The sequence below is a fragment of the Lepus europaeus genome, chromosome 6 (assembly GCF_033115175.1).
Source record: "Lepus europaeus isolate LE1 chromosome 6, mLepTim1.pri, whole genome shotgun sequence".
NCBI lineage: Eukaryota > Metazoa > Chordata > Mammalia > Lagomorpha > Leporidae > Lepus > Lepus europaeus.
Window position 1 is genome coordinate 108,718,680 of NC_084832.1, and position 23,679 is coordinate 108,742,358.

The following is a 23,679-nucleotide window of genomic DNA, read 5'->3' on the forward strand; positions in this document are numbered from 1 at the left end:
TTTTGTAGCTCACTTTTCACATTGAAGGAAAGGACTGGAGAAAGCAAGTGTTTATTATTTATTTATTTATCTCTGATGATTTTCTTCTTCCTCTCAGAAGATATGTCTCCTTTTTCTCACATGAGTAGCTCTTATCCCTGGATCAATACGTGTGTTTTTGTGGAATAGTTGTCTCCAGAGAGAGTATTAGCTCCACGTTGATAACCTCCACAGGGGTTTTCTGTTTCCCTCCTGGCTCTAGACAGTTCTTCATCGATGACACTGGATCTTTATATCTCACCCTAAATTATTTTCAAGCTATGTTGAGCCAAAAAATACAATATCAAAGACCCTGTTATAATTTGGGGCTTCATATTTTTGCACGCTTTGTTTATTAAAAAGAAGTGTCTCATTGCAAATTGCAAGTATAAATTAGTGTCAGAATTACCATACAAAACTCTCTTGCTAACTTTAATCGGTAATTTCTTAGAGAGTGATAGAAAACACAGTGCTAATGAATAATGTGCCCATGAGCTCTTATTATAGGGTTGGCACGAATTCCACTTAATGACAAGCTTTCTCAAGTAGCAGTTGGTTTTAAATCCTATTTTTCATTGCTAAAGTATAAAATGTTAATAATACCTTCCATTGTGCTGTTCTTTTGTAGCATAGTAGCATGTATCTTCCATGTTCACCAAGACTCTAAGATCTTACCAGTAACTTCCTATATCATAAATAAGATTTGTTCAAGAAATAAAAATGTATGCTTCCCATTGTTAGCTATATGTTTTTCTAATAATCACATCTGAAGCTTATTATACAGTAATAGCCTTAAGATATTATTGTTTTAAATGTACTACTTTGGTCTTAATACTAGTTTTTAATCTCTTCTTGTTTCTATGAAGTCTGAATGAGATTTTCAAAATTGAATAATAATTTGATCCGTTAATCTTTTGAAGCTAGTAATTTTATTTTCCTCTCTTTGCAGTCTCTGAGGTTCGCAAATGAATAGAGCTTCATTACTGCAGTCTGCATTTAATAACCATTATCCATTATCTTGTAATTAAGACTCCCTGTAACGAATCATGAGGACAATGCAAAAATACATAGTACATTTCTTTAATGAACTGGAAAATGTTCATCTTGTTCTATTTAGTAATGAGTTGCTGAATAGTCATTAAATCCACTGGAGAATAGAGCTAGATGGATTTTGAAGACTGTCTTGAGTTTGTGGTTAATCTATTAGAATTAAAATTTCATCTTCTATTTTTATCAACAGCTGATTAGAAGTCATTCTGTTTGACCAAATTGATTAGAAGACCATATACAAGGGCAGCTGTTGTTTAATGAAAGTTTTTAATGAAACTGTACCATGGAGACTTGTAATTATAGGCCTTAGAAAAGCTTTGAGTAGCTTCAGACCACAAAAAAAGTATTGTGCTAAAGATTTCAAATTAGGAAAATAAAAAAATATAATATTATAAATATATTATTAATTTTCATTTCAACAAAGCACAGTTGAATACTAATCTATTTAATGTGTTACTTTTGACTTTTTCAGGCCTTTAATCTCCTATTTAGTTGTTTCATTGAAATTATGGGCACTGATGAAAGAACATTTGTATGGATAGCTATTTTAATTGTGAGATATTTTCTCATAAGGTTTTTCCCCCAAGCTGAGCAGAGGTAAGCTTGGTTAATGTTGGATTTACATGAGCTCTGTGGAGAGTCTGTAGCTCTCCATGGTGTTGGTAATTCAGAATGTAGCATTTATTTCTCTAAGGTAATTTTGTTTTAGTAGAGGGCAGAGGAAGCTATATTAAAATGAGAAGTTAAACAAAAGTGTGTGCCTCCCTAGTCCCAGTGGAAAATCCATTGTTCTTTTGACAATAGTAACGTGCTAATGTACTTTCTAAAAATTAACAGTCATGTGCTGTATAACATTTTGGTCAGTGACAGACCACATATATGGCAGTGGTCCCATAAGATTATACAGAATGGAGAAATTTTTACTGCCTGATGGCATTGTAGCGGCTGTAGTTTTCATAGTGTGTGCAATGTATTACTCATGCTTTTGTGGTGATGCTGGTGTAACCAAACCCACTGTGCTGTGAGTCATATAAAAGTGTAGTGCATACACCTGTGTAATGTACGGGATACTTGATAGTGATAATAAACCACTACATTACCTGGTTATGTAGTGCTGTATGTTTTATTGTTATTGTAGAGACCATTCCTTCTACTTATAAGAAAGTTCACTGGAAAACCAGTGTGCCTTGTTACACCAGTCTCAGGCAGCTTGTGTTGACTACATCTCTTGATTGCACTGGTCACATCTACTGACCTACCTATCCCATGTTGGTTTCCAAAAGTGCAAGCTGTGATTTCCACACAGTGATGAAATTGCTTAGCGACATATTTCTCAGAGCATCTCTCTGTTGTAAAGTGGTATGTGACTGTGTTTTGTTTGATTAAGGATAGGTGTTGTTCCTGAATTTAAAGAAAGGCCATTGCCTGCAGATCTGAACTATTTTTCATCTTTTTTGTGGTCCCTGCCTCTCAGTTGTCCTTCTCAACACATCTAATCATAGAAGGTACATGGAGCATCTTAAAACACTGATTTCTTGTTGCCTAAAGAACAGAGCCCCAGTGTTTGCAGATTCAAGTGTCCTCTGTGATATTTTCCTGAGGGAGGTCTTACTCTATCAAGTACCACCCCCGCCCCCCCAGCCCATCAGATACTCCTTAATTCATTATCGCTCGATGTGCCTTAGACTTCTGATGCTTTTGGTGTTTCCACTGATGGTGCAGCTCTTCCCCAGTGCCAGCCCAGCTTTCAACTTTATCTCACCTCCAAGGTCTGTAAGAAATTCCACCTGGCCCAAGAAGCCTTCCTGTTTATTCTAGCTAAACGGGGTGTCTCTGAACCTTTCCAATTCTTGCTAACCCTAATCCTTGGTGTATACCCAGAACACCTTAAATAACATATTTATTCTTAGTTGAACCCCTATTTGATTTCCAGACAGTAAAGGTTAGGCTTGGTGTTTAAGGAGTTCCAGTTTCAGCCTTGATATAAATGGAATTGGGAAGTTGTCATCCCTTAGAGGAAGAAAAACCTGAATAAACTGAAAATCTGTAACTTTTCTTAGGTCTGTCAAAGAGTCATAAGAGAAAACATCACTTTGAAATCTGGAGAGAAGGGAGAAACCTGAGGGTCAAAATTGAGACCTGCTTACCTGAAGCAGAAGCTATTAGAGCCAAAAGCTAGTAGGACCACTTAAATGGTAATTTTGACAAATTAAGGAAGGCTGAGTGTGGTTCCCACTTATTTGTGGGTTTTAGCCTATGGGAACCCAACAGGTAGTCACAGAGACAAAAAGAAAGGTCCCTTCCTGGCTCTGGCCTGCACTCCAGGGTCTTATCCCATTTGGGACAAGATTATTTCTCCTCTCATTTTCCTGCCTCACCTAAGTGGGAGAGCAAAGATAAGAAACATTTGTGAACCTTACAGCAAAGATCTACAAAGAGAGAGCTAGTCAAAAGATTACAGAATACTTCTCCCCCGACCCCTTCATTAGAGCCACACCAGCATAGCTCCAACATAGTTTAACAACACTGGATTCCAGCTGACAGAATAAAGGACATAATCTTTGAGAATTTTAGAGAAGCACAAAGAGACAAGGGAGATTAAAAACAATGATACAGGCCAGCACCGTGGCTCACTTGTTTAATCCTCTGCCTGTGGCGCCGGTACCCCGGGTTCTAGTCCCGGTTGCTCCTCTTCCAGTCTGGCTCTCTGCTGTGGCCTGGGAGGGCAGCAGAGGATAGCCCAAGTGCTTGGGTCCCTGCACCCGCATGGGAGACCTGGAGGAAGCACCCGGCTCCTGGCTTCGGATTGGCACAGCGGCGGCCATAGCGGCCATTAGGGGAGTGAACCAATGGTAGGAAGACCTTTCTCTCTGTCTCTCTCACACTGTCTATAATCTCTCTCTGTCTCTCTCTCTCTCACTAACTCCATCTGTCAAAAAATAATTAAAAAAAAAAAAGATAAAAGGGATTTGAGGAATTTGGCATCCATAGCCACACCAAACATTAAATACAGTCCATCTCCTAGCCAAGTTAACACAGAACTTTACACTGAAGTTTTTTATTTCAATTACTGTTACCCAAGATGTCATATGTAGATTTTAACAAAAAACTATGAATGCTTAAAATCAAGGAAAGAAAAATCCAGTCTATAGAGCAAAAAGAGACATCAGAACCAGATTCAGATATGACAGAGGTTTTGTAATTGTCTAACAGAATTTATGACTTGTATGTTCATGGATATACTGGGAAAATAGATAACAAAACAATAGGTAGTGTAATCAGAGAAGGGAAACTTTTTTTTAAAGATTTATTTATTATTTATTTGAAAGTCAGAGAGAGAAGGAGAGGCAGAGAGAGAGAGAGAGAGAGAGAGAGAAAGAAAGAAGTCTTCCGTCTGCTGGTTCACTCCCCAATTGTGTGCAATAGCCAGAGCTGTGCCAATCTGAAGCCAAGAGCCAGAAGCCTCCTCTGGGTCTCCCACGCTGGTGCAGGGGCCCAAGGACTTGGGCCATCTTCTACTGCTTTCCCAGGCCATAGCAGAGAGCTGGATTGGAAGTGGAGCAGCTGGAACTCAAACCCACGCCCATATGGGATGCCAGCACTGCAGGCAGTGGCTTTACCTGCTATGCCACAGCACCCACCCCAGGACACTCTTAAGAAAGGGTCAAAAGGAAATATTAGAAATAAAAAGCGTTGTAACCAAAATGAAGAATGTCTTTGATGGACCCATTATTACACTGCACCTAAATCAGCAACCATGAAGGAGATACACAAAAACTTACTGAGCTGAAAGATAAAGAGCATAAGAATAATGCAGGGAGAAGAGAACATTTAAAAAAAAAATGAGACGGTCTTAGAGAGGTAGTAACACGTGTGTAAGTGGGATATCAGCAGAAGAAGAAATAGAACATAAGGCAGACAACATACTTGAAGTAATAATCACCAAGAACTTTCCAAAATTAATAGCATATACAAAACCATAAATCTAGGAAACTGAGAGCAGCCAGTAGGATAAAGATTTTAAAAATTGTACCTAGCGGGGCCGGTGCCATTGCTCACTTGGTTAATCCTCTGCCTGCGGCACCGGCATACCATGTGGGCACTGGTTCTAGTCCCAGTTGCTTCTCTTCCAGTCCAGCTCTCTGCTGTGGCCCTGGAGGGCAGTGGAGGATGACCCAAGTGCTTGGGCCCCTGCACCTGCATGGGAGACCAGGAGGAAGAACCTGGCTCCTGGCTTCGGATCGACTTAGCTTCAGCCGTAGTGGCCATTTGGTGGGTGAACCAATGAAAGGAAGACCTTTCTCTCTGTCTCTCTCTCTCACTGTCTAACTCTATCTGTCAAATAAAAAAAAAATTTTTTTTTCACCTAGAAATGTCTTAGGCAAATTGAAGAAAACCAAGACATTTAGAAAATCTGCTTTTAAAAACATTTTAAACCTTACTTTTGAAGAAAAAGAAAATAACCATGGTGGACTTCTCATAAGAAGCCATGTCAACAAGAGATGAGGATGTGAAATGCTTAAAGTGTTTAAGAAAACAAAAAAACCTAATAACCTGGAATTGTAGATCCAGTGAAATTATCCTTCAAAATTGAAAGAACTCTAACAAAATCAAACAGTTCATTGTTAGTAAAGTTCCAAATGTTAAAAGAAATTCTTCAATGAGAAAGATAATGATATAGATCAGAATCTGTAATCTACATTTAAAAAAAGGAAGAGTATCAGAGAAGGAATAAATGGAGAATAAAAATAAGTTATTTTTCTGTCTTAATTGCTCTAAAAGGTAATTGCTTAATCACATAACAATTTGTTGAATGATAATACCATATGAACAAGTGAAATGTATGACAGCCATGTTACAAGGGACAAGAGAAAGAAACTAAGAATATTTTGTTAAAAGGTATCTATAATACTTGCGTAGTGGGTGTGGTACTAATACTATTTGAAGACAGACTTAGACTAGCTAAAAATATATACTGAAAACTCTAGGAAGTCACTAATAATGTACAAAAAGTATAATTGATAAAATGGAATTATATAAAATGTTCAGTTAAATCCAGAGAAAGCAGAAAAAGAGATGCAGAAAATAACAAAACAACAAGAAGAAGAGGCAGACATTTCACCCAGCAGTTAAGGTACCCACCTCCCATATAGAGTGCTTGGTTCAAGTCCAAGCACAAGTCCCAATTTCACCTTCCTGCTGTTGGGCATCCTGGAAAGCAATGCTGAAGGCCCAGGTAGTTGGGGCTCTACCACCCACATGAGAGACCTGAATTGAGTTCCACCTCCTGACTTTGACCTGGTCAATGCCAAAGCGTTATGGACATTTGAGGAGTAAGAGCAGTTGGGAGCTTGCTCTTTCTCTCTGTGTCTCTCAAGTAAATAAATAAATAAATAATGCAGCAAGTAAAAAGTTTTAATAAGGGAGATGTTAATCCCACTAAACCAATAATCAGTTTAAGTATTAATGCTCTAAATACATCAATTAAAAGATTATGAAAAAACAAGGCCCTAATGTATATTGTCTATAAGAATCTAATTTTAAAGGTAAAGACATAAAAGTTTAAAAGTGAAGAATTGGAAAGTAAAGCAGGAATAACTGTATTAATTTCAGACAAAGTCAACTTCAGAAGAAGAAACATTATCAGGGATAAAAAGGGGTAATACATAGTGATAAAAGGGTCATTTCTCCAAGAAGATATAATAATACTAACTATGTGTGCAGTTGGCAACAGAGCACTAAAATATGTGAGACAAAATCTGATAGTACTGAAAAGAGAAGTAGACAAATATCTGTCATGGCTAGATACATTCTTTCAGTGACTGATACTCAGGCAGGCAGAAGAATAGCAAGGATATAGTTGACCTGAACAACACAATCATTCAACATTATCAAATTGACATTTAAAGAAATCTCCATCAACAGCAGAATACATATTCAAGTTCACATGGAACATTAACCAAGATAGGCCACATTCTGGCCCATGAAACACACCTTAACAGATATAGATCAAAGAAAAAAAACATACCTGAAAAATCCCCAAATGTTTAGAAATTAAACACTCTCCTAAATGACACATGAATCAAAGAAGAAATACTGATATTTTGGACTAAAGAAAAGTTTTTTTTTTTTTTTTTTGTTATATATATTTGAGAGTTAGAGACTGCTGGTTCACTTCCAAAATGCCCACAATGCCTATAGCTGGGCTACAACCAAAGCCAAGAACTACAAACAAAATTCAAGTCTCCTACGTGGTCGGCAAGAACCCAGTTACTTGAGTCATCACCACTGTTCCAGGGTCTGCATTGTTGAGAAACTAGATTAAGGAAATGAAGCCAAGAATTAAACTCAGGTACTCTGGCATGGGATACGGGTATCTTAACCATTAGACTAAACATCCACTCCTGAAATTTAGAAAACAAAATATATAAAGGTACGCCAAAATGAAAAGGTTGAGTATGAATATAACAAAAATACATACTGGAGCTAAATGCACATCTATGAGATTTGCTAAAATCCAGAAACTGTCAACACCTGTTGAGAGTATGGAGCCTTAGGAACTCTCATTGAAAGAGCTCTGAATGGTCAAAGCTGGGACCATATGAACAACAACATAGGTAGTATGAGATTACAAACACAAATATAAAGTAGGTATCTTCAAGTGTGTATTGCATAAATAAATTATGGTAAATTAAAAAGTGGTAAAGAAACAAATCTCCCAGGTAAAAAAATTGTATATTATTGTATGCAATAACTCCCTGTTTGTGGGAGTAGATTGTAGGTTCCCACTTCTTAAATATGGGATTCACATTATAACTTATTTCCAAAGAGTACTGTATGGAAAGTGGGATAAAGATTTTCTTTCCAGTAGAAAAAAATATTACTTTAGCTAATTGTTGAAAGTCAACATCAACAGTGGTAAATCACTTTGATCTTGTGTACCCTTAATAGGTTAGGATAAAAATGACACTTTACACTTGTGATCTTCCCTAAACCAATAACCCCAGTTAGGTCATGAGAAAAACATCAGAAAAGTCCCCATTGAGTATGTTCTACAAAATACCTAACTAATACTTTCAATGCTGTCAGAATCATCAAAATAAGGAAACACCTAGGAGTGGCACTGTGGCATAGCAGGTAAAACTGCCGCTTGCAGTGCCAGTATCCCATATGGGTGCCGGTTCGAGTCCCGGCTTCTCTACTTCCTATCCAGCTCTCTGCTGTGGCCTGGGAAAGCAGTAGAAGATAGCCCAAGTCCTTGGGCCCTTGCACCCATGTGGGACACCAGGAAGAAGCTCCTGGCTCCTGGCTTCAGATCAGTGCAGTTTCGGCCGTTGCGGCTATCTGGAGAGTAAACCAGCAAATGAAAGCTTCTCTCTCTCTCTCTCTCTCTCTCTCTCTCTCTCTCTCTCTCTCTCCCTGCCTCTGCCTCTCTGTAATTCTGCTGTTCAAATAAATAAGTAAATCTTAAAAATAAGGAAACTTTAAGCAGCTGTTGCAGCCAAGAAGAATCTTAGGGATGTAACAATCATAGTACCCTTGGTGGGATTGGGCTGAGTAAAACTAAGGAAATCTGAAGTGTAGGTGTTGGTTAATTGTAATATATCAACATTGATTCCTTAATTGTGGTGAATGCACTGCGCTAATGTAAGATGATAATGTTAGGGGCATGTGGGGTGTAAACCAGCAAATGGAAGCTCTTTCTATCTCTCTAACTTTATCTTTCAATAAAGTTAAAATTACATTAAAATTTATTTTAAAAAATTTAATTTACCTTAATTTATTTGTGCCATACACACTTGAAGATATTAACTTTATATTTGTGTTTGTAATCCCATACTACCTATTTTGTTGTTCAAATGGTCTCAGCTTTGACCATTTGGAGCTCTTTCAATACATAAACAAATGTATGGGCCACTACTGCTGCTCTGGACTACTGCTGGCTATGTTTTGCTCCTCAATAAGTGAGGAAGAGAGTCCACCCTTACTCTACCTCCAGACTCTTCCCAAGGAGTTTGACTCCTGTGGTTAACTTTAGATGCTTTTTAAAGTGACCATGCCTTTTTTTAGTCCTCCAAATATAGCTTTGATTTTTTAATAATCTTCTTTCCTAAGGTGCTTACAAAAATTTAGAAGATATTCAGTATCACACACAAAAACCTTCGAGTGAATCAAAAGATAATGTTACATCTTAGAAAAACATATCTTGATCTCATGGTGAATTCTCTGGACATGTTCCCCTCACCTTCTTAGCATCTATGTGGAGGCTCTGATCACTTGCTTTTGTCTTATTTCTGAGGTTGTAGGAGCCAGGGAACAGTTCAGTAGTCTGTTCAGTCATTCATTTGTTCATGATCTTCGTTTTGGTATTTAAAAAACCTTTGCACTTGAGATTTCTCTTTGCTTAGTTTGCTTAGATTCCCTTCATTCAATCTGTATTTGAATTTCACTAATCAGAGATGCTGTTCTGATGATTGCTTACTATCCCCCTCCCCAACTCACGCACTATCTCATCACATGCATCACTTTTCTTCATAGAACTTATCTCCATTTGACATTTATTTGTGTGTATGTGTGTGCATTGTCTTTCTTCTAGAAAATCTGCTCCCAAGGGCAAGAACTTTGTTTTGTGTATTGGTCTGTTCTCAGCGTCTAGAATGGAGTCTGGCACATAGTAAGCACTCAGCAAATGTTTGTAGATTGCATGGTAGGCGTATCTCCATTTCTCCCAGTCATCATGCAAACTCAAAGGAAAGAAGGCTTCCAGTGTATGGCTCTTATGTATCAGAATTTTTCTGGTATTTTTACTGATTGTGACTCTACCCAGATTGCTTTATTTATGTTAATATAATACTTTACTGTTTTCCAAGTGCTTTCACATAGATTCTCTCTTTTGATACTTTGTGTGACGTTGTGAAGCAGGTAGGAGCTTTGTTGACCTATTTTATAAGTGAGAAAAGTAAGGAGATGGAATGAGGGAGGTAACTGTCAGAGCCATAGCTAGAAACCAGATCTCCTGACTTCTAATTCAGAAAGAATTATCTAGGGTTCGTGTTTCGTCTCCACATGCGTGTAGAATATGTGGTTTTGAGGGCAAAGGCTTGATTATTAGCTTTTGTAGTTTCCACACTCCTTACTCACAGTGTGCTTGTGTTTCTATTTGAGCCTCTCCATTCACAGAATGGTTGTAGCAGTGTTTTTTCCAACCAAAACTAAGAGGGCACTTAGTTTTTTTGGCCACTTTCTTCTTTTTTTCAAATTCTATCTCCCATTTCCTTGAGGAACCTCTGGGGAATCTCAAAGATTAGTTTTATATTTGGTTCTATGAACTTGGAACCATGAATTTGCACACAAATCACCTAGAAACTGTTTTTATGTTAGACTCCGCTTCAGTTGAGCTGATTAGGGCCTGAGAGTCTGCATTTTTTTAAGAATCCCCCTGGTGTTGTCCACGCTCCCTGCCCATGGTCCTGGTGTGAATATTTGGAGGCTAGGTAACCACATGAAAGGTGGATTCTCTACCCAGCTATTTCTTGGGAACACTACAAGTAACATAAATTAAACTAGATTGTTTTGGTTAAAATTCTACCTCCTCCATTTACTGTGACTTATTTGTTTCAAGCAAGTAATTTTTCTGTGCTTCAATCTCCTTTTTACAAATGGAGGCCATCTTAGTACATTGCTTCTGCAGTTGCTATAAGGATTGACTGAGTTAATACTTGCAGAGGACCGAGATATTTGATACACTGCACATAGCACTCAGTGGATCTTAAAAAATAGTGTCCCTTCATTGTCTCCTTGTGCTGCTCCTATGCTGTGAAACTACATTAGTAGGTTTAAGATACATTTGAGAGGAGGAAATTGTTCAAAATATTTGCAGAGTATGAAAGAGATGGTGTTGTTTATGAAAATCTTGAACTGGTTGAAAGACATAGCGCTTCCATTACTGAAAAATGCATTAAAAAGCAGCTAATGGTGACCCTTTTTGTGTTTTACCAACTGTGCTGTGTGCTTTCTGTCAAATATGAGGAAATGAGGGGGAAATGAGTAGGTACTCCAGTGTCATAGTAAAATGATATATAACTTTAAGCACAAGGCATAAAATTGTTTTTATTCATCTCAATTATGCATTAAGTAAACCAATTTGATTATTTTAATTTGTGGTGTGGAAATATGGAGGCAGGAAGATTAAAGGTCAGTGAGAAATCCATTTGGGACCTAATTTAACCCATTTGGGAGTAAGATGTCTGGACAGAATTATTTTAAAGGGAGATTTTAGTTTTAGTTTTTCAAATTATTAATAAAAAATAAAGTTGTGTTCCTCTGGAAAAACAATCTGTACAACTTATTTCTTCACTGATTCAGAAGTGCAGAAAATAAGTTTTTAATTAATTAACATGGAATTTTTCTTCTTTTTGTTTTAGGAGCAGATTTTATTAAGACCTCTACGGGGAAAGAGACAGTAAATGCCACCTTCCCGGTAGCTATAGTAATGCTACGGGCCATTAGAGATTTCTTCTGGAAAACTGGAAACAAGGTATATATTATTGCCAGCAAATCTTCCTTGAGAGTAAGATAATGTTATTTATAATACCAGTTACAGCCACCACGATAACTGTCTTTCTATGCAGAAGGTGTGAATGAGTTACCTTTATTAAGATAAATGTTTAATTTACCTTTCATTGTAAAAGAACACATTTATGGAGAAAAATGTGCGATTAACAGAAAGTGAGTGTGAGTGTGGGAGTAAGCATGTGTGATCAAGATGTAAACTCACGTTATGTCCTTTTATTAACCGAAGACAATTTTATCACTGACAAGAGATTCCTAAATAGGTTCTTTAACGAACTAATTCTGCCGCAACACAAGGCATTCTGGCAAGGCGTTGGCTGGCGAAAACAGGTTAATGCAGAAATTAAACTTCCTTGAGGAATGGAAAGAATTGCAGAGTAACATTTATTGAATGATAAGCTGTGGTGGTGATATGAAAAGTATGCAATATAATGGGAAATAATCTTTTTCTGTCATTATTGAAGGACACACATAAATTGGTTTTTCTGTTGGGAAACCCCCGGTCCAGAAAAACTTATTACTTTTAATAATATGAGGTGAAGAGAAAATTCTCGAGGAGATGAACTTATTAAACAAAATAATGAAATGCTGTGAAACAGCAGGGAAAAGGTAGCTAGACGTTATATAGCTCTTGAATTAAATATCCATTTTGGCGTTTTATGCCGGTTGGATGTGCTCTTTGGAACACTGTAAAGCTGAGGAGGGTAGAGACCAGCTTTTGTCAGCTTTTTGAAAAATAATACATATTTTTGAAACATATGAAGTTAAAAGGAAAAATGTGTATGAAGTGGTTTTTTTTTAAATGAGTTTGGATTTTCCTTTCACTTCAAGTTGCTTGTTTAGCTGCAAATTATCTCAAGGGATTTTTTTTTTTAACTCATTGGAGGGAATGGTGTGTGTGTGTGTGTATGTGTGTGTGTAGGTTTAATGAGACCTTCCCTTCCTGAAAGACGTATTTTAAAACCAATCTTGATTTTTGCTGAACAGAAACAAAAAAAAAGGCCTTTAATCCTTTCCAGTGAAAGTGATGACTTTATATATATGACTGTAGATTCAGTTTATTTTGGAAAAGGAAATTTTTGTTTTGTGATGCACTTCTTTAGAGATGAAATAAACATCTTCCAGAATTTTCTTCCCTAGAATAGCTTCGTCTCCTTAAGTACAAATAGGGTATCTGTTGTAACCTACATAGGAACGCCAACACAACTTGAGTAACCTCTACTTGTCAGTCTTTCTGCAAAGATCTAAAGAAGTTAGAAAAATTATTATTTTGAAGATGAAGAATCTGGGTCTGACAACACAGGCATTCCATATCAGAACACTAGTTTGAGTCCCAGCCTCTCTACTTCTGATCCAGCTCGCTGCTAATCTGCCTGGCAAAGCAGCAGAGGATGTTCCAAGTCTCTGGACCCCTGCTACCCTCACCCAGGAATACCCTGATGGAATTCCTGGGCCCTGCCTTCCACGTGGTCCAGCCTCTGCCATTGTAGCCATTTGGGGAGTGAACCAGCAATGGAAGCTTTCTCTCTCTCTCTCCCTCTCATTCTCCCTCTCCATCACTCTACCTTTCAAATAAATAAATCTTTTTAGATTATGTAAAAATAAAAACATGAGAAATCCATCATTGGTCCTTCCATTGGAATGACTGCCATTCACTAGACTACTGGTTCTCATTCTCTGCGAAACACTGAAGTTCAGTGTGACAATTTTTAGACCTACGGATGCCTGGGCCCACATCTCTGGCAACTGTGGACCTAGGCTGTGTTCGGTTATCTGGGCTTCATCAGCTCGACTTTCAAGATTAAAACTTGCCCATGGGGCTCAATCCTGTATTGTTCTTAATAAACATTTACTGAGTCGTCAACCATGTGCCTTGCTCACCTGAGTTAAATGTCATGAATACAAAAAGGAGCAAGTCTGTTCCCAGCATAGCTGTTCAACAACCAGCAAAGAATTTCAATTCAAGTTTTCAGTGCTCAGTGTTCTGGAACAGGTACAGGGGAAGGGACACTTTGCAGTCTTTCAGTTCCTTCTAATTATGTTGATTCTTCCCTCAGCTAATAAATAAAGTCCATCCAAGTGTGGTTTGTTTGTTTTCAAAAGGTAGAGAGACAAAAACAGAGAAAGAGAGATCTTCTGTCTGTTGGTTTACTCCCCACATGCCTACAACAGTCAGGACTGGGTCTGATCAAAGCCAGGAACCTGGAATGCAATTTTGGTCTGCCACATGAGGGACAGAGACCCAAGTACTTGAACCATCACCTGCTACCTCCCACAGTGTACATTAGCAGGATGCTGGAATCAAAGGCAGAGCTGGGACTTGAACCCGGCACTCTGATCTGGGATGCTGGCATCTCAAGCAGCATCTTAACTACAACTGCTGTACCCAGTGCCTTGTCTTTGCACAGTTTCATTAAGAAAGAGGCAGGGTGTGTGTCAAGTCATATTCATGGAATCACATTTAACTTCAAAAAGAAGGGTCCAAATCAGGCACAGCCTATTATGTTGTTGACCGGTTGCCTGGGCATCCTTTAGACTGTAAAGTTTCAACCTCATTGATTTAAGTGGTGTTTTAAAACTGTGATAGCTCGCCTTCCCGAACATGATTAGTGTCCCTCCTGAGAAGCAGAGGTTTAATATTTCATTACTGATTTCATTATAGATTTATGTTTTCCATATTCTCTCCCTTAATAAAAAAAGGATAAACTCATGTTAGAACTTCTCTTTGGAAACATTGCCAAACAGACTTGCTGACACAAACTGAACTATATAGAAAATCTATATGAAGCGCTTCCTAATTGACAAAATGCTCTTGTGATTAACATGTATGCTAATATCAGCTAATTGATTTTTGAGGGGGCCTCTTCTCTACAAATAACCTCATCTTCCTTATCCCCTTCTGCTGCCTTACAGAGGCGTAACTTGGGTTCCAGGGGAATAGCAGATATGGTTAGAAGCATGGCTGCTTAGCTGTGTGATGTTGTGTGACTGAGGCAGGGAAACCAGTTAGGAGTCTTACTGATGCTCCATGTGAGAACTGATGTGGGTCCAAACTGAAATGATAAGAGAGGGTAGAGAGGAAGGTGGGTATGTGGGAGATGCAGAAACTGAGGAGGTAGGATTGACAGGACTTGACCATTGATTTGGTGTGATGTAGCCAGGGAATAGCAGAGTTCAGGTTAACTTTTTTTTTTTTTTTTTTTTTTTATTTGACAGGCAGAGTTAGTGAGAGAAAGAGACAGAGAGAAAGGTCTCCCTTCCTTTGGTTCACCCCCAAATGGCTGCCACGGCTGGTGTGCTGCGCCGATCCGAAGCCAGGAGCCAAGTGCTTCCTCCTGGTCTCCCATGTGGGTGCAGGCGCCCAAGCACTTGGGCCATCCTCCACTGCCTTCCAGGGCCACAGCAGGGACCGGGACTAGAACCCGGTGCCCAAATGGAATGCTAGTGCCGCAGGCGGAGGATTAACCAAGTGAGCCACGGCGCTGACCCCTCAGGTTAACTCTTAAAGTTTCTTGCTTGGGTTAATTGTAAGACTGTTCATTTGTTGTGTAACCTCTCTAGCATCCTGCTAGCAAAATCGCCTCTTGCTGGTGCTTTCTTTTTCTTTTATCAGCTCTGAGTTATAAAATGTGTGAACTTTAATACTAGGGCTGTGGGTTGTTGTTTCAACTTCCCAATTACACATGCTCTACTCTATTGGATAGTCAAGTTCCTGGAACAAAGAAATCCAGATAATCAAGGCTTTACTGTATATGCACTGTATTTTTCCCTTTTTAATGTATCCAGGAATGTCGTCTGTAAACATCAGATACTGGCTGATTGGGTTATTTTATGGTCAACCCAAAAAGACTGTGAAGTCTGAAGAACCTCTCTACCACTTTGTCCTGCTGTGTTTACATACCTGATCTGCCTGCTTTGTATATAACTCTGGGCCCCTATAACTTCAGAGTAAATCCTGCAGTAAACTTGATGAAAACAGCCGTCAATGCTTTTCGCAGGGTTGCTGCCAGTTTGCTTAGGGTGAACCTGTGGCCTCACTGATTCTGTCTTTTGAATTTAAATACAAGTGTATGTGTTTTGAACGCCTTCACAAAGGTTGAAAGGTGACTGTACAGGCTTACTTGTAGAAACATCCAACAAACGAGCTCTTGTGATACATTTTCCTGTTTATTGACACCTTTCTTGTTCATCCCAGGTCCACAGCTCCAGGGTAGATGGTGAAGGTTTGTGATTTCCCAGTAAGTGAGATGTTAATGAGGGTTGCTAACCCTCATTAGTGTCTCCTTAGAAGCAATGACATTCTTCCCATTAATCTTGGAAAAGTCACTTTATAGTGTAAATGGATGTCAGTCACTGTATATGGCGGCTTAGTGCCCAGGACAAGAAGATTTGGATTCTGATGGGTCAGAGAACAACTCGGAGCCCTTTGTGGCTTTGTGTCTCCTTTTCTCACAGTGGCGATGAGAAATGCTCAAGGGACAGCCACTGGCCCCCTGACAGCGGTGGGGCCACAGGAGATACCCACCTTTGCATCCATGGCGGCAGACACACACACAAAGACATCTATACACCTCCACACGTAGCCACATGTGCGTGTCCACACTCATCCACAAACAGCCACACCTAACTATCCTCCACAACCCTCCCTCCCCCGATGTATATATGAGTTTACAATCATAGCCCTGAGCCAAACAGTTGCATAACAGACTTGTGGGCAGCTAGCCAGGCAGGTGGACCTATTGGGTACCGTGACACTGATTACCATAGAGACCCACAGATAAGGGACAAGGGCAAAAGGGGTGGGAACTTGATAACTTCACCTTCCCCAGTTCATCTCCTCAACAGTCAGTGACCTACGCTGTTATTCTGGATGAAGCAAAAAAGACTGAAACTGGAGAGAGAATGAAGACTCTATACACAGTACTGTTTTCCAAAGCAATCCAATAACAATAAATACTGTTTCATCACCCGCCTTTTAGATAGGCTTCAAGCCAGCAGGAGGCATCCGCAGTGCAAAGGATTCCCTTGCTTGGCTCTCTCTTGTCAAGGAGGAGCTGGGAGATGAGTGGCTGACGCCTGAACTCTTTCGAATAGGTGCCAGCAGTCTGCTTTCTGACATCGAGAGGCAGGTAAGTAATAACCATTTGCCCTGGGGGTAAATTGGCAGGTGTTTCTGAGAAAGAAATTAGAAAGTCAGATTGAGAGGAGCTCAAGATGAAAAGTCATGTGGTTGATCTCATCAGATCCAAACCTCTGCCTCCTTCTAAGTGTGTCTGCACAAGAAGGAGATTGGGTGGAGAAAGCTACAGAGACACAGCTAGTGAGGTCTTAAAATGAAACGCTAATTGAAAATGATCATTGTTACGTGATAGGATAATTGTTAACTGATATGTGTAATTATGTGATAATTATTAATTAGCTAAACTCTGTTTTACCTTGCAGATTTACCACCATGTGACTGGAAGATACGCTGCTTACCATGATCTTCCAATGTCTTAAATCAGCAGCCCACTCCAGGGAAGTTCTTTACAGTGATATTTTTTACTTAACAATTATTTCTGTACAGAATTGGCAAAAATTGCTTAATTAAAATCAGGAGAATAGATAGCTGACTTTTCTTTCCTCTTAAAATTTCCAATGAGCTTAATTCAAAGAATAAAAGAAACAACAAACAACTCCACACATGCTACTCATTGCAGGCAGAAATGGTCTCACTTCCTAGGCAATGCGTGCAGTTAATTTTGTGTGGGTTTTCTCCTAAAATCTCTGAGATGTTGGTGATGGCTTTAACAGAAGTCGAATGGCCTGAGAAGCGTGCTGTAGCCAAGGAGAGAGCGGCGCTCTGGAACTGCAGCTGGAGCGACCTCAGGACTCGCTGACTCAGCGCGAATTTCCTAAGAATCGTCTTTAATTTTTGCAGCGGATATGCTCTTTTACTAATTGTTTTGCTAATGAAATTTCTGGCATTGTTATATGAAGCTGTGAACATCACTGAATTTTTTCAATAAAAAAAAATCCCCGTAGTTGTCTATTTAAACACATACACACACATGTACATACACCTTAAATTATAATAATACACACTGAAAATGAATCCGTTAAACAGATAAAGAAGGTTTATCTGGGGTGAATGTTGTGTCACAGTGGGTTAAGCCACTGCTTGGGATGCCTGCTTCCCTTGTCGGAGTGCCTGGAATCAAGTCTCACCTCCGGTTGCTATCCAGCTCCTGCTAGTGCACCCCTGGATGCCGCAGGTGGTGACTGAAGTACTTGGGTCCCTGCCGCCCATGTAGCAGACCTGGATGTAGTGCCTGGCTCCTATCTGACTTAGCTCAGCCCCAGCTGTTGCAGGCATTTGGATAGTGAACCAGCAGGTAGAAGATAGATAGATCTCTCTTTGTCTGTCTTTCAAACAAACTGAAAAGAAAATGAAAACAAAAGAAAAAAGACCAAAAAAAATGTCTTTGAAAGTTTTAGCAGTCACCTTTTGAATCCCTAGTGGATTCCTTGGGCATATATCTCAGATCAGGTGCCTGCCTACATTATTAATGAGCACCACATATGTATAAATTCTGAAACTGAAGATTTCCTGGCATAGTGAATAGGGGGAAACAGCAAACACTGAGGTGTGTTAGGCTCGTTACACATGTCAGTTCATTTAGTCCTGTTCTGCTCAGGAAAGTACAGTAAGGTTAGAAATCTGTACAACAGTAAGTACTGATAATGCCACCTTGTTAAAGGCGGGTCTGGAGAACAGGATTTAAGCAGCTTGCCAAAAGTTGCTCAAAATTAAAGAGTCTAGTGTCAAGTGCCGGCAGGTGTGTTCCATCAAAGGAATGAATGAGGGTCCCTCTGCGCACAACTAAATGCACATAAACAGAACTCCCCTCAGCTCTGGGGAATGGCTGCCTGCCTTGTGGTTTCTCACTCCCCTTGCTGTCTCTCCCGGCCTCCCTCCTTCAGCTCTTTAGCTTGCTACCACCTCTACCATATTATAAAACTAGTTGCCTTAAAAAGTGATCTTTTCATCCAGAGAAAGTCTTTTTTTTTTTTTTTTTCCTTCCACGAACAACTCTCCAGCAATTCTTTTTAAGATTCATTTTATTTGAAAGGCAGAGTTAAGGGGTGGGGGTGGGATGGGGTGGTAGGAGGGAGGGAGAACTAGAGAGATCTTCCATATGCTAATTGACTCCCCAAATGACCACAATGCCCAGAGCTGGTCCAGGTCGAAGCCAGGAGCCAGGAGCTTCATCTGGGTCTCCCATGTGGGTGCAGGGGCCCAAGCACTTGGGCCATCTTCTGCTGCTTTCCCAGGCATATCAGCAAGGAGGTGGATCAGAAGTGGAGCAGACGGGACTCTAGCTGGTGTCCATATGGGATGCCGGCACTGCTAGCAGTGACATAACCCACCACTCCATGACGACTCTGGCTTCACCAGTGGTTCACAAGCACAAACCCACACTCAGTCTTCTTTTCAATGTCTCATCTGCCGAATTCTAGCCTAGCCCCTGCCTCTTTCTAGGTTTGGAACCTTGGTCCAGTCAGTTCACTTCTCTTGACCTCAATTTCTTCATCTGTAAAGTGAGTGGGGCCGGTGATCTCAAGGTTAGTTCAGACCGAACATTGCATTACCCTAAGGATAATTAGAACAAATTCAAGAAAATGTTTTATGGCTAGAAAGAGAAAACACTTTTGTACCAATCTAAATTGAAATTTGCCTCTCGGGAGTCAATTAACCAAGTCCCTCAATGCACCTCTCTCACTGTAAATGAAATGACTAAAATGAGAACGTAAAAACAATCCTGCCCCCCCCCCCCCCCCCAGTGCCTTCGCAGGATGCTGACTTTTGACTTGTGCCTTTGGATATGGTCAGTGGCTCTGAATGCCACATCTCGTTCCGTAATATGCTGGCCCAGGTGCCCATCAATGGACTGGCCAGTCACCTTTGGAGGAGAAACATTACAGAAAAAAATAATTACATTCCATCACCTTGGAAACTATTCCAATTTCACTGGGGTTTCTATTTTCCTCCCATTAAACCCAGCTGGTCATTTTCGTTGATCAAGTGAACAGGCATCATTATCTTCAATTTTAATTTATATGAGGCATCCACTGAAATCGACCTCTGCGGACAATTACAGATTCACGTAGGAAATTAAGACTGGTGAGTCCCTCAGCCCTATTAGAAGCTGATGAGCATGGTCTGATGTAAAGCTAAATAATGTTATATTTTGGGCAACAATCTTATCCTAAGGACCAGGGGGCCCTTCATCAGGAATATCTGCCCCTTCTTACCTGGCTCTTGAAATCAAATAGAATGCAGATGACTTTCATAGGAACCCCCTCGTTAATGTTGATTGCTATGAAAACATGAGAGGAAGAGGTCATTTCCGAGGTGACTCTGATTTACTACAAGCAGATTTGTGTACTTCAAATCATTGGGAGCAGATGCTTTATGCAATTAGAAAATGAGGTGCTGTATTCTGCCTTGAAAGCTTCTACATCAATAAAAGCAACCTTCCTTTCCCCCCAAAACCGTTGCAATTGCTCAGGAAAGCCCAATAGGCCCTAAAGTTTTATTTTTCAAGCAATCAGTCATGCAATTTGGGAGCTTAAGGAGACCCTGGGGAATATCTAGTTCAATTCTGTCGTTTTTTTACATGAGGAAAGAAACTCGGAGTGGAGGAGTCACCCATGCTGGGTCACATTGAAAGTCAGAGCCGAGGCCAGAACACACATCCTCACTGCGTGATGAAATACAGTTTTTGGAACTGAGCATGTCTTATTTGTCTATGCACCCTGCCATACTTAATTAAGTCTGTCAGCATGGGGATGGCAGACAGGCAGAAGACTCACTTGTGCCTCTAGGTGTCTTTAAGATTTTTTTTTTTTTTTTGAAAAAACCAATCATCCCATTCTTGCCCATGTGACAGTATGAAGGCATAGCTTTTTGATTTCCCCTGTTAGGATTTCAGAATTTGGAGTGACTCCTAAAACTGAATTTTTAAAGAGAAGAAGGTTGTTTAAAAAAAAAAAAAGATGGAGTCTTGTTTGGATTTTAATTTGTATACACATGGAGAGAAAATGGACTTGTATAATCACCGAACGATTTCATAACCACAGTATTAATGCCTCACTCTGGATTATTTTAACACTAATGGGAAATAAAAGACAAATTAGGCTGGAAAATAGCTTTGAAGGTGACCTGTGAAAAAGTGAGAACTGTTACAGATCCTCCGAGTTCATCCTTACAACAACATTTCTCTGTCCAGATTGAGCAGCACAGTTTGTCATAATACAAGGGGGCTTCAGAAAGTTCATGAAAAGCAAAATCAAAGGATAAGCTTATTGTGGTACAAACAATTTTGAAATCCATGCATAGCATCTCATAATACTCATCATCCATGAACTTTGTGAAAATTCACATTTATGTGGATTTCAAAATTAGTGGTTCCAAAATAAACATACCTTTAAATTCCACTTTCCATGGACTTTTTGAAGTACTCTCATATATGTCTTTCTTGAACCAAATCTAGTGAAACTAAATCAGTTTCTTTGGGGGGGAGGGGGAATCAACTTAAGACCTCTAATCTAGAGGGAAAGTAACAATTTTTTTTCCCATTAACCTGATAAATTTTGGTAGAGATACCAAGAAGAATTTGAATGGGTCTTACCTTCAAGGGAAGTGAAATGTTATTTCATCACTAGGATAAAGGTGTAGATTGAAATCAGTGTCTCCATTTGTTTTCCTGATCACCCCCAGAAGTCTCCCCTCCCAAAGGAAGATATGTGTTTTATAACCACCACCAAATGATTCTTTCCAGAAATGACCACAGGTAACATCTGGCTGATATATAAAATATGTAGTAAAAATAATCATTTTTAATTAACTAAAACCTGCTTGGGAGAGAGAATCAGAGGACTATCCATCTGGTCGACTCTTATTTAATAGGGCAAATGAGGCTCTGAATGTTTAATGAAATGTACGTGAAATACTTGGTGACCTTACAATAAACCAAAACTTTTTTTTTTTAAAACAAAACAAAAAACCAGCAGGATTTAAGGAGGAGGAATCAGAATATCTGGAAAAGACAGGCCTAGAATTTGATTGTATTGTAAAAGTATTTTATTTTTTTAATGTTTTGTAAAATGTAGGTAGGATATAAGGAACTAGTAGAAGGTACTTCAAAAAGTTCATGGAAATGGAACTAAATGGTAATTTTTTTAAAGCTTTATTTATATATTTGTCTGAAAAGCAGAGTGACAGAGGCAGATCTTTCATCTGCTGGTCCACTCTCCAAATGGCCTCAGCAGCAAGGGCTGGGCCTGGCCAAAGCCAGGAGCCATGCATTCTATCTGGTTCTCCTACATGGGTGGCAGGAACACAAGTGCTTGAGCCAACATCTGTTGCTTCCCATGTACATTAGCAGGGAACTGGATAGGAAGCAGAGTTGCTAAGACTAACTGATATTCCTGTATTGGAAGCAGGCATCCCAAGCTGCATCTTAACCTGATATGCCACAATGCCCACACCACTATAATTTTATTTTGGTGCAAAGACATTTTGAAATCCATGCGTAGGTTTTTTTTTAATACTCATTTTTCATGAATTTTTGACGACCCTGCATATGCATGGATTTCTGAAAATTTCTTCAGCAAAATAAACTTACCTTTAAATTCCATTTTCCACAAATTTTCGAATGCCCCCATGTGTCCTCTGTGAATGTGACATGATGCTGTAAACAGTTCTGGAGAACTGATAGTCTGGAATGTGTTATATGGAGGTAAATCCATTCCATTTCAGAAGTTGATTCTCCTTTAATTGGGGTGGTTTGGTGGTGCCACCAAAGATAGTGGTTTTCAAGCTCTATGTGTACCAGGGTCACTTGGTGTAGCATTATTTATATAGAATTCTGAGCTCCACAACATTTCCAATTCAATAGATTGGCTTTGGGACTTGTAATCTGTATTTCCAAAAAGTTTCTAGGTGATGCTGACAGTGTGACTCAGGAACCCCACTTTGAGAACCAGCAGACTAGAAAGCTTTGTACTGAACATCTAGATTCCAAAGTAAATGCATCCATTAAGCAGTACACCCCACCAACTGCAGCCTTCCTTTATCATGAGACTCTAGGATAAATGTGTATACAGTATTTTGTTACTTTTCATAGCCAAGAAAACGAGATAGGGAACAATGGCAAAGACATTATCCCTTAATCCTTTCACAGTAGGCAATGAACCTGATTCCACTTGGGCTTAAAAGCAAGCTTTAGAGCCTAGAATAAACATTTTAGATGAGTTTAGAATCATTATCCATAAAATCTCCCAAGGATTTTAGCAAGCAAAGATAGTAAAATTCAGCTGTGTTTGATTTTTACCAATGTGGAGTGCTTTAACTTGTGGTGATTACAATGTAATAATGTACTTAAAATCAAGACCTGGGGTGGGCGTTTGGTGCTGCAGTTGACGCTTGCAATGCCTGCATCCCATTTAGAGTGCCGGGGGTTCAATAGTAGCTATGCTTTCAATTCCAGTTTCTTGCTAATACACAATGTAGGAAGCATAAGCTGTGTCTAAAGTACTTGGGTCCTTGCCACCCAAATGGAATACCTGTATGGAGTACCTGGTTCTTAGCTTTAGCCTTAACCAGCCCTAGCTATTGAGGGCATTTGGGGAGTGAGCCAGTGTTTGGAAGGTCTCTCTGTGTCTATCTTTCAAATAAAGTAAATGAATTAAAATGAAAATCAATGAAAAACAATGTCTTGATCAGCCTTTGTCCTGACTGTCGAGGAACAACTTACTATTTTATTCCTTTTAGTATTTTTTTGTTCTACTTAATACCATTGGTTGAACTCTTTAATTAACACACAATTATTCTTAGTCATTTAAATTTAACTGAAAAGTGATCCCTGTTAAATATATTTGAAGAGTGGGATAAGAGAGGGAGGAAATGTACACTTTGGCACATGCTCACTCGGACTTACCCCTGATGGTAGAGCTAGAAAAGTGCCAGGGGATTCCAATTCAATCCCATCAAGG

At 39.4% G+C, this 23,679-nt stretch overlaps 1 protein-coding gene across 2 annotated transcripts in view; it reads left to right on the forward strand.

Annotated features, from left to right (window-relative positions):
* DERA (deoxyribose-phosphate aldolase) overlaps positions 1–17,663 on the forward strand; it is a 123,160-nt gene extending 105,497 nt beyond the window's left edge. For both annotated transcript variants that reach the window (XM_062194887.1, XM_062194889.1), the window contains 3 exons: positions 11,493–11,605; positions 16,620–16,769; positions 17,083–17,663. In XM_062194887.1, the coding sequence (XP_062050871.1) occupies positions 11,493–11,605; positions 16,620–16,769; positions 17,083–17,139 (320 nt within the window). In that variant the 3' untranslated portion in view covers positions 17,140–17,663. The remainder of the gene's footprint in view (positions 1–11,492; positions 11,606–16,619; positions 16,770–17,082) is intronic.
* Positions 17,664–23,679: the final 6,016 nt, after the last annotated feature.